Source organism: Amphimedon queenslandica, unplaced genomic scaffold (genome assembly GCF_000090795.2).
Source record: "Amphimedon queenslandica unplaced genomic scaffold, v1.1 AMPQUscaffold_13314, whole genome shotgun sequence".
Taxonomy (NCBI): Eukaryota; Metazoa; Porifera; class Demospongiae; order Haplosclerida; family Niphatidae; genus Amphimedon; species Amphimedon queenslandica.
In genome coordinates, this window is record NW_003546450.1 from 149,469 (window position 1) to 161,037 (window position 11,569).

General features: G+C 34.2%; 2 protein-coding genes across 2 annotated transcripts in view; both read left to right on the top strand.

Annotated features, from left to right (window-relative positions):
* Positions 1 to 8,555, top strand: part of LOC100636961 (methylenetetrahydrofolate reductase-like) — a 10,083-nt gene extending 1,528 nt beyond the window's left edge. Inside the window, exons 4-11 of the mRNA XM_011406745.2 lie at positions 492 to 847; positions 2,395 to 2,549; positions 2,649 to 2,763; positions 3,925 to 4,068; positions 4,361 to 4,543; positions 4,911 to 5,009; positions 5,057 to 5,179; positions 8,170 to 8,555. Coding sequence (XP_011405047.1) covers positions 492 to 847; positions 2,395 to 2,549; positions 2,649 to 2,763; positions 3,925 to 4,068; positions 4,361 to 4,543; positions 4,911 to 5,009; positions 5,057 to 5,179; positions 8,170 to 8,397 — 1,403 coding nt within the window. The 3' untranslated portion in view covers positions 8,398 to 8,555. The remainder of the gene's footprint in view (positions 1 to 491; positions 848 to 2,394; positions 2,550 to 2,648; positions 2,764 to 3,924; positions 4,069 to 4,360; positions 4,544 to 4,910; positions 5,010 to 5,056; positions 5,180 to 8,169) is intronic.
* Positions 8,556 to 8,809: 254 nt separating this feature from the next.
* Positions 8,810 to 11,389, top strand: LOC109583293 (pentatricopeptide repeat-containing protein At1g55630-like). The gene is made up of 3 exons (XM_019998565.1): positions 8,810 to 8,982; positions 9,196 to 9,330; positions 11,160 to 11,389. Exons 1-3 carry the CDS (start codon positions 8,902 to 8,904, stop codon positions 11,322 to 11,324), a joined length of 381 nt encoding a protein of 126 aa, XP_019854124.1. The 5' UTR covers positions 8,810 to 8,901; the 3' UTR covers positions 11,325 to 11,389.
* The last annotated feature ends 180 nt before the right edge of the window (positions 11,390 to 11,569 follow it).

Consider the following 11,569-nt stretch of genomic DNA (forward strand, 5'->3'; position numbering starts at 1 on the left):
TCCCTCTCTCTCTCTCTCTCTCTCTCTCTCTCCCTCTCTCTCTCTCTCTCTCTCTCCCTCTCTCTCTCTCTCTCTCCCTCTCTCTCTCTCTCTCCCTCTCTCTCTCTCTCTCTCTCTCCCTCTCTCTCTCTCTCTTTCTCTCCCTCTCTCTCTCTCCCTCTCTCTCTCCCCCCTCTCTCTATTTAGTTTTTCATTCCATTCATATTTTGACATCATTCCATTGCAGTGAACCGCACACAGTCTGTCAAACAAATGCTTGTGTACCCATTACATCTCACACATTTCCCAGTATAATCCTGATCTCATGTTGTGGTCATGTCATGATTCTCAGTCAACCACAGTGCCCTTCATAACGACATTATGAACAGCAATTAATTGTCTTACGGGTTCATAGTTTGTAGTATCATTAGTGAAATATGAGAATTAAGTACATGCTGTGTATGTGTTTCATTATTATTTCTATTTTTTATAGTATTGTTTCTTCTCTATAGGTTATCCTCATGGCCATCCCGACTGTCCTGATTATCTAGAAGACATCGTTCACCTAAAGGAGAAAGTTGATGCAGGTGCCGACTTCATAATAACCCAACTCTTTTTCGAGACCTCCACTTATCTCAAATTCTATCGGGACTGCCGTGAGGTGGGCATCAAGGTCCCTATAATCCCCGGGATCCTCCCTATTCAAGGCTACCAGTCCCTCCGGTCTCTTACCAAGCTATCGAAACTTGAAGTACCTCATAATATACGAGAGGCGATACAGCCAATAAAGGACGACGATGCTGCTGTGAGGAGCTATGGGGTCCACTTGGCTGTGCAGATGTGTCGCGAGCTGTTGGATAGTGGAGTGGTACGTTTAAAAAATGACAAAAAATGCTGCTATAGTGTTTGTATATGTGTATAAACAATTCAGAGTAAAATGAGTTGTGGAAATCTATCTGTGACCTTTACTATTTTTGTTTTGCTTGGATGGCATGATGAACACATGCATGGCACATGCTTTTAAAGCAATTGATAAGTACATATACATGTACATGTACAATACATATGCAAATGATGCCATTAAGTAAAAGCCCCTGTAATATCAGGCCAAAGTCCCTGTACTATAGTACAGTGTCTTGGACAAATTTTGCGAAACTTGAGAAGGAGAGAATTCTCCATTTGACTATTTTTATAATTTTTTCTAACACATGCATTGTACATGTATATATTCTTATGTTAAGTAGCAAGTTTGAGCTGAATTTGATCAAGTTACTCCAAAATCAAGTAAAAGTCCCTGTACTATATAGTATAGTACATGGTCTTGTGCCAAATTTTCCAAAATTGAAAAGTAGAAAATTCTCCATTTTTATAGTTTTTTCTAATGCATGTACAGTAGATGTTGTTACATGTATATGTTGTGTGGAAAGTTTAAACTGGTTTCAATCAGAATCAGATTTTTTATAAATTTTAAAGTTGCTCAAGTATCGGGCCTTATGCATAATTACAGCAATCACTCATCTGTTGTAAATATGAGATCTGATTGCAAGCTCCGCTGATATTGTTTCAAAGGATTTTTTTGGCAATTTGGCATACAATGCATATACATTATATAGAGCATTCCAACATAGATGTACGTGTGGCGCTCTCATTATTGCATCGATTTATGTAATATTGTGTACTCTGCCAAATGGATAAGCAGTTGCTTAACTTCATTGCATTTGATATGCTTATGTACGTACAGAATTGATTTTGATTAAATGGTACCCTACATGTGCATGTGCACGTGTAGCGCTACGGGCAAATGTTGGTCCTGACACTCCGACTTGTTTTTCCGATACCTTCAACAAATGAAGGTGATTTGCCCAACCACCACAAGGCAGCAAATTTAGTTATTACGTTTGTATATAATACATGTACATTTATCCTTTGTGTGTGTGCGTGTGTGTGTGCGTGCGTGCGTGTGTTTTACATGTACTTTGTTACTGCTGAACTTTATATGTGTGTTTTCTTTATTGATACAAATGATCTGTATAGTAATGTGTGTGTGTCTGTTAATTATATCTTGTATTACGGTAATACGATTATCAGTAGCTAGGGGTAATACAATATGTGATGCATCTGTTATTTAATTATTATTTTGGGTCCACGTTCGAATAATAATAAACTGACTCAAGTGTGAAGAATAAAGACTACGTTGCATGTCTGTCGAGCCAAAAATTATTTTTTTACTTCAAGAAATTGATAATTAACTTGTTTTGCATTGAAACTGTACACAAAAAAAGGACATGTACATGTACATGTATACCTGTACATGTATACCTGTACATCTACATGTACATGTACATGTACATATAGCTGTATGTACATGTACATGTATATTGTATTTATTACATGTACTTCTTGTGTCTCTAATAGGTCAACGGTCTTCATTTTTATACGCTCAATCGCGAAGTCGCTGTGGTTGACATTCTGAAGCAGTTGGGTCTTTGGTGCGAAGACCCGCTCGCCATGAAGGCTCTACCCTGGAAGCAGTCCGGGAACTCTAAGAGGCGTTGTTCCGAAGACGTGAGGTGCGGCATTCTTTGTGTGGCACTCAGCCGAGTAAAAATTTTTGTGATTAATCGCTAAATTTTTGACGCCTGATTTTTTATTCTTTTAAAAAAATCTAGGCCTATATTTTGGGCTAGCAGACCAAAGAGCTACATATACAGGACACAGGAATGGGACGATTTTCCTAATGGGAGATGGGGAGCATCTGAGAGTCCTGCCTTTGGAGACCTTAAGGTATTTTATAATACATATACATTTACACGTACATGCATGTATAATACATATGTACATTGTACATGTAACTTCTAGTGAGTAGAGAGAATCAATATCAAATCTCATTTTTTTCTTAATTTGCCTTAATCAGTTTAATCCTACTTGGCTGTCGTTCTCATGTTTATACACTTATTTAATTATTGGCTGTTAATGGCGTCTAATTAGATTATGTTTTGAAAAACCTGTCACCATAATATTAGTCTACAATTAATGGACTTGAATGTGTACTGTACTGTACATGTACTGTCTTCCAAGTTCTATTATTTGTGTGTATAGTCTAATTTGCTAATAATGTTTAATTTGGAGCTGATATTAAATAAGTGGGTGTCAGTTTAATTACTTGGCTTATTAATTAATGCATGGATGTGTATAGTAGTAATTGACCTTTACCATTATGTGAAAGGTCAACTCTGCTAGATTATTTGAATGAGTATTGACACCTGATGTGGTTTAGTATATCACATAGTGGGAGTATTGTCAGTCAATTCCTATTTGTGTGGTTTTAGATACTAACTGGGTGTGTACCTGGTAAGGTATTACTGTTGTGATATGCTACCCTTTAACACATTCTCCCCCTCCTTCCTCCTCCTCCTCCAATACATGTACATGTAGCTCTCATCTCCTGTTACATGTACACATTCACAGGCACAATGTGTATATTATTTATGCCTATGTTATGGTACTTTCATCTTGTGGTTGGGTAGGAGAGGAGCTAGAATGCTTGGAATCTGTTGAATTTATACAGTGTGTGTGTGTGTGTGTGTGTGTGTCTGACTGGTGGGGTCTTCTGGTACAGTTACTGTCAGTTCATTAGTTATTCTCAATAGTGAACAACACGACACATGATCATATTTGTATTTAGTAGTATCCTCTTCTTGTAGCTATTCTGTACTCTATACTATATATGCACAGAGTACACACGAGTCATTTGTACAGCAAATTTGCATTCATTAAGTCTACAGCTGTGTCATTCAAGGATTGTAATGTCTATAGCGTAAACTAATTGATTATTATTAATTATGATAACATCCACACATTTTTTTACATAAAATTTATCGTCACGAAAATCTGTTTTTATTAAACTAATTTCTCTGCTATTCCTTCGTGTTATTTCTCCTCTAGGATTATTATTTGTTCTATTTGTGCCTGCGGAGCAAGCCAGAAACGTGTCGGGCAATGTGGGGGGAGGAGCTTCTTGCCGTTAGTGACGTCCATCACGTCTTTGAGTGCTACATAACAGGACAAAAGAATAAAAATGGCGTCAAGGTAGTTTCACCATTACCACACAATCACCCTCTATCTCTCTATACCCTGTTGTTTTACTTCATAAATTAGTCACTTTATGAATTGGTTGTTAATTAATTTTGTACGTATACATACATTGTACAGTGTACATGCATTCTGCTACACTGTAATTCAATTACTAGTGATGATAGCTTCATGCAACAGCCAACCAAACAGACTAAACTTAAATTCTGAATTGCCAAATTCCTGCCTCTTCCTCATTTGGGCTTATTCTTTTATTTATAAGTACTTTTATGTGGATTTTTTTGTTAAGGTAACCTCTCTTCCTTGGAACGATGAAGAACTAGCTATAGAGACCTCACTGATTGTCGCACACTTGGCTCATGTTAATCGTCATGGGGTCCTCACTATCAACAGTCAGCCAGCTGTCAACGGGGCCAGCTCTTCTGACCCTGTTCATGGCTGGGGAAACAATGGAGGATATGTCTATCAAAAGGTATTTTGAAACTCAGTGTACTTTTAGTATAACCCTGTATACTATATTGGACACATTTCAAGTTGCTCAAAAATTGTGCCAAACACCCTGTACTTTAGTACAGGGATGTTGGCCAAATTTCATCAAAAGTGGATAGGAGAGAACTCTCCATTTTTATAATACATGTACATGTACATGTTCTTATGTTGTGTATTAACTTTGAGCTGATTCTGGTCAAATTTAGATTTTTTATGAATTTTTAAAGTTGCTCCAAATTTTCAGTTCATGAAGCTCATGCTGTTTGGCTCAGTTAGGATGCCTTGTGGGAAACCCTGATCTAGTATACTCTTGTATACTCTTGCATATGTTAGAATATTTTTATTTTTAGGCATATTTGGAGTTTTTCGCTAGTAGAGAGTTTGTTGCAAGTCTGATCGAGGTCCTGCCCTCATACCCGTGGGTCAATTACCACATTGTCAACAAGGAGGTGGGTGGAGCTGACCACACCTACTTTTAACACCTTATTTTTTATAGGCTACGATGAATATCACTAACTGTAACCCTCACAATGCCATTGCTGTTACTTGGGGCGTGTTCCCTGGGAAAGAGATAATTCAGCCGACTGTTGTTGATCCTGTTGCTTTTCATTATTGGAAAGTAAGGCGTCGGCTAATTATGATTATTAATTTGTTATTAATTAAATAATGATATAATAATTAATTAAATGTGGTGTGTGTAATGTGTAGAATTTTTCCTGTAATTATGTATATTTATATGGAAATCAAAGACGAATTTTTTGCTCAATTAATCCTTAATTCCCCTTTTCCGTGTGCCTTAATGTCTGCCTTCTAATGTCTAATGTCCAGCCAATTCTCTCCCTGTCTAGTAAGTGCATGGTACAATTACTAGTATGGACATGTACATGTTATATATGGTACGATTATAATACTAGAGGTCATTATGTACAATACGTGGGGGTCTGGGGGATCTACTTTTTTGTACTGGATCGTGTGCCTTTTATGTCTGCTCTCTAAACCTTAATGTCCAGCCAATTCTCTCCCTGTCTAGTAAATACATTGTACCAAGAGTAGATAATAATTAGAGGAGAGTGTCCTACTGGCTATAAGGTCTGCTTCATCAGGGCGTAGAATTGAAGAGTCACATTCAGGATATTTTCAGTATTTTTGAGTAGTTATTCAAAAATAACTAGCAATAACTACTCAAACTTAATAAAAATACGGAAATATCCTGAATGTGACTCTTCAATTCTATATTGCACAGTAGGACATTCTCCTCTAATTATTATTTACTCTTGATGGTACATGGTACAATTACTAGTATGTACATGTACGTGTTGTACTGTACATGTCCACATACATGTACATGTACACGTACATGTACATACAATTATAATACTAGAGGTCATTATGTACAATACGTGGGGGTCTGGGGGATCTACTTTTTGTACTGAATCTGTTTGTCTGTCTCTGTGTGTGTGTGTACGTGAGAGATTACCAATGATGTATATGTGTGTTGAATGCGAGTTATGTATAGTACACGATATCAATTACCTGCTTTCGTTCTCACACACATCACTCACTGGGAGATGGGAAAACATGGAAAGTTATTTTAATCATTTGCACACATCACATGTACGTGTACATATACTAGTACACACGCACTCATCCGTTGCAACCCCATTGGATAATAGGATTATCTATTCATTGCCATAACTAGAGTATAATAGTAAGAATTATAGTCAATAGCCATATTGTCTGGATCGCTCCGATATTTCCTGTACCCGGGACCATCTCAGCGTAATTTGATATTCTGTTAATTTGTCGCGTTATTTTAAAAATGTGTAGCGCCTTGAACTAACCCCAGGTGACTATATAGTAAAATTGTTACTGGTAACAGCATTGGTGAGGCATTGTTTGGGATTTTGCAGTTTCTATGCTATTTCATAACTTTGTTGTTTGTGATAAAGTTACACACTACTCACTACACAGTACACACATAAAGCATGTACATTTTAACTACCGTGCATTAGCCTGTAATGTAATAACTCATAAGAAAGATTGGTGGTTGCATTCAATATAATGTACAGTACATCTACATGTATATGTGAATGCATATGCTGTACCATCTATAGAATGATACTGGGTACAATTTTATGTGCTGTTAATCTTGTTATTTCATGGTGATTCTCTGTATGTGTAGGGGTAGCATTCTTTCAACGAAATGTCTGTTTTATGTTCTGTTTCCTACACGACTTTCTCTTGTACTTAATGTGTCCCTTGACAATTAAGTATCCTTTTATTTGAATTGTAGGAATGTAACTCACTGTAGTATTACTATTATTGTTTAATTGTTATAGGCGTGTGAAATTATGACAGATTGATTGTTATGGTCCGTGTTACCTCTTCCTTTTTTCTTTTGATTGTTGCTATTGCTGTCTTCCTGTTTTTGTGTTTGGTACAAGAATTGCTTTTATTCCATGGGCAGATCTCTTTCCAGCCCAGCTATAAGTCTTAAGTTTTATATTTTTTCTAGAACATGATTTTACATGGTTATCTTGTAGAGAATTTTTAAGCTAATTCGAATCCAAAGTTGAATATTTGCATGTATAATAAATTTTTGAAGCTGCTTAAATATTTTGACAGAATACATGTACCTTGGGGCTTTAAAAATTGGCTCCAAAATCACCCCAAATTTTTATTACATTTTTTGATACACATTGATGTCCTTACGCTGTGTAGCAATTTTGAGCTGATTCCGACTTCAAATTTTCAAGTTATGGCCATTTTTAGAAAATGCCAAAAATTCTGAAAAATACCCAAGGCTATAGCCCATTTTACAAAATTTTCTTTGAAATAATAAGAGAGAGACAGAGATAGATATACAGTTAAATCATTGTAATAAATTTATAATAATTAAATAAATAAATAATTTAGTTAGTAATTTATTATGTGACCATCGGACAGTGCAACATCAGGATCATAAACACTGGGCCGATACAATGATTTTCTTGTTCCTCAAATGCAACGGATAGCCCGTGGTTTTTTTCAAAAAATGGCTCCAAAATCACCCCAAATTTTTATTACATTTTCCGATACATATTGATGTCCTTATACTGTGTAGCAAGTTTGAGCTGATTCCAACTTCAAATTTTCAAGTTATGGCCATTTTTAGAAAATGCCAAAATTCTGAAAAATACCCAAGGCTATAGCCCATGGTTTTTTTTTTTGAAAAAATGGCTCCAAAATCACCCCAAATTTTTAATTACATTTTCCGATACATATTGATGTCCTTATGCTGTGTAGCAAGTTTGAGCTGATTCCGACTTCAAATTTTTCAAGTTATGGCCATTTTTAGAAAATGCCAAAATTTTAAAAAATACCCAAGGCTATAGCCCATGGTTTTTTCCAAAAAATGACTCCAAAATCACCCAATTTTTAAATTACATTTTCTTATACATATTGATGTCCTTATGCTTTGTAGCAAGTTTAAGCTGATTCTGACAAATAATTTTTGAGTTACGAGCAAAACATTTTGTGATACATACATGTACATGTATATGTTTTTAATATAAATTTTGAACTGACTTCGTATTAACACTACCTCTCTCTCTCTCTCTCTCTCCTTAGGATGAAGCCTTTACTATATGGCACACACATTGGGCCAATCTTTATCCCCAAGGATCTCAATCTCGCTCTCTCATAGACCACATTCAAAACACCTACTGCCTTGTCAATCTTGTTGACAATGACTACATACGAGGTAACCAGCTCTGGTCTCTGATCGATGACGTCTTGGTCAACACTGGCGCCATTACTGAGCGGTTCAATCCGGAACAATTCACCACCAGCCGTTAATAATTACCTGATGAATTACACGGTCTCTTTCCTTTCCTTAGTGAAAGTTTGTAGTGATAGACTTTTATTTCTTATAATTATTATTTATTGTTGATAGTTATTATTATTATTATTTATTGAGTTTTTTGCTATATTTGCGAATTGTATTCAACCAAGAAGAAGAGAGGTTTACTCGTACATACATGTACACACACACACACACACACACACTCATATTGCCTTAAATTGATTATTAAGCTTTTTACTTGTTTGCTGCTATGAGTGGCAGTAGCTGAAACTTTTTTGTTTAGCTTTTTTCTTAAAAGTTTATTTTTCTTGATAATAATAGTAGTGTGTTTGACTTTGTTTTTGGAGTGTTTCTTTTTTAAAATGTTTTAAAATTTAGCAATTTTTGTGGGTGTGGTCCCAATTTGGGCGTGGTCTTGACCTGTCAAGAAAGGGTTAATTATTTTGTACCTGAACACTATGAACAGTGCAGTGAATCTATAAAAAAGATAATATACAATGCTTTCTGGAAATAGATTATGGCGAGTTAGAAGAACTCGTTACAGTTATAATATACTGGGACTCGTGAAAAAAGGAGAGGTAAATTTTTTAGCGATATTTATTGAGTAATTAAAGCCAAAAAAATTCCTCTAAAACCAGCTAATTAATTATTATAGTTCATATCTGAGACCTTTTTGCTGTGTAAAAAATTATGAAAATTTTAATTAGAATTTTTTTGATTTACATATATCAACAAACAATCAAAATTCATTAAAAATGATATTAATAATTATTTTTTTTGTTCACTTAAAGATTGAGAAAGCTGAAGAAGTCCTTCAGAGTATGATAGACCGTCGTGTCTATCCTGATATCTTTGCATATAATGCACTCATTAAAGGATATGTACTGACCAGTGACGCTAGAAAAGCTTTTAAAACATTTAATAATGTAAGTAAGAACACATGCACATGTACTTATGTATAGGTTGGGGGGGGAATAAATAATATAATTTTATATATATCGTAAAAATTAAAAAAAATTGCCCATAGAAAATTGAATTTTTAAACCATTTGTATTTTTTTAAAAATTATTATGGACAAAATTTAATTTTTTTCAGCGACTTTCCAAAAAGACAAAATTTTGATATGTCAAAAATTTTAAGTGTATGGTGTAATAATTTATGTCCCCCGTGATTATGTAAACCTCTTTTTCTTCTTTCTCTCTCTCTCTCCCTCCCTCCCTCTCTCTCTCTCTCTCTCTCTCTCTCTCCTCTCTCTCTCTCTCTCCTCTCTCTCTCTCTCTCTCTCTCTCTCCTCTCTCTCTCTCTCTCCCTCTCTCTCTCTGAATAGTCATAGCCGCACCCCCATTGATTACATCCGTGCAACAGCTTAACGGTTGCTATCTCAATAATTCCTCCTCCTATTGTGGAAAGTAGTTCATAAGGTTTTCTTTCTCCCTCCTCTTGAGTTTTTCTTAAGTTAAACCAGGACAGAAACAGTAGAGTCTTCACCGCGTTACCTCCTTTAGCCCATTTTTGCCGCTGGATCTAATATCTTCATCTTCTTTAGGATATTGATCTACACTAAATAATATCAAGACAAACTAGACCATATCTATGACTAGACCAACACAAAAGACTCCTTTCCTATCAGGCGCCATTTTATTATCATTCAAAGCCAGTGCGCCCAAGTTACAGTTCTATTTCTATTTCTGCAGTTGCTAGGTTACAGTTGCTAAGTTAAAAGTTGCTAGGTTACTGTTGCTAGGTTACCATTTTTACTCTGCCCACATAGTAAAATTAGTTTAAAAAATTAATTAAAGTTTGTTTTTTTAATGTTTAAGAATTAAATTAAAAAATTGATTAAAATCAAATTTTAAGAATATTTTAATAAAAAATAATTTTAAAAACTAAAAATATTCGATATTTAATTTTATTTTAATTATATTATTCTTTAAAAAATAAAAAAATTGAAAAATAAAATTATAAATAATAAATAATTTATCATTTTGATATTAATTTTGTAATAACAAAATAAATAATATTATTAACAATAAACAAATAATTCATTAAAATTGAATTTTAAAAAATTGAATTAAAATTAAATTTTGAAATAATTATTATTAATTAAAATAGTTATTTCTTAACTTTAATTTTAATTCAATTAAAAAAAATTATTCAAAAATCAAAATAATAAATTATTTATTATTTTTTTAAAGAATAAATTAAAATATTATAATTAATTTTTTATTGCTAGGTTACAGTTGCTATGTTACAGCTGCTTGGTTAAGTTACTGTTGCTAAGTTACAGTTACCGCGATACACCACGCGGCTGCCCACATAATGTATAATTAATTTTTATTTTTAACCTGAACAGTGCAGTGAAAGAATAAAAATAATCATGCTTTCAGAAAAGAGATTATGGCAAGTTAGATGAACTCGTTACAGTTATAATATACTGGGACTCGTCAAAAAAGGAGAGGTAAAGATTTTTTAGCTTGATTTATTGGGTATTTAATGCCTGAAACTTTATCTAAAACCACCTAATTATTACAGTTCATTGACCCATAGAAATTTTCCTTTTTTTCTACCAGTCCATGCAAGAACCAAAATTTAATTTTTAACCCATTTGTATTTGACATGGTGGTTAAAAATTGTTATGGACAAAATCTAATTTTTTCAGAGACTTATAAAAAAGACAAAATTTTAATGGTATAACAATTATGTCCTCCATGATTAAGTACACCTCTTATTCTTCCTCTTTCTCCCTCTCCCCTAGTTAAAGAAGAGAGGTCTTATCCCATCAGATATTAGCTATGCAAGCATGTTTGCTGTATGCAGTCGGACGTGCAGTGTCATTAAATATCACACAGTTTCTTTCCTTTCCTTAGCGAAAGTTTGTAGTGATAGACTTTTATTTCTTATAATTATTGTTTATTGTTGATAGTTATTATTATTATTATTATATTGAGTTTTTTGCTATATTTGCGAATTGTATTCAACCAAGAAGAGAGATTTCATTTACTCTAATATCTATGGCATAATGATGGCACAGTGGTCCTGACTAGGTCTGACCTGTACCTCATAGCACATTTTCATGCCAACCACCCAATTTGTATAAACTCGGATATGCATATATACTTTGTCAACTGAAGATCTTCTGAACCTGTTCACTACAAATGACATTTT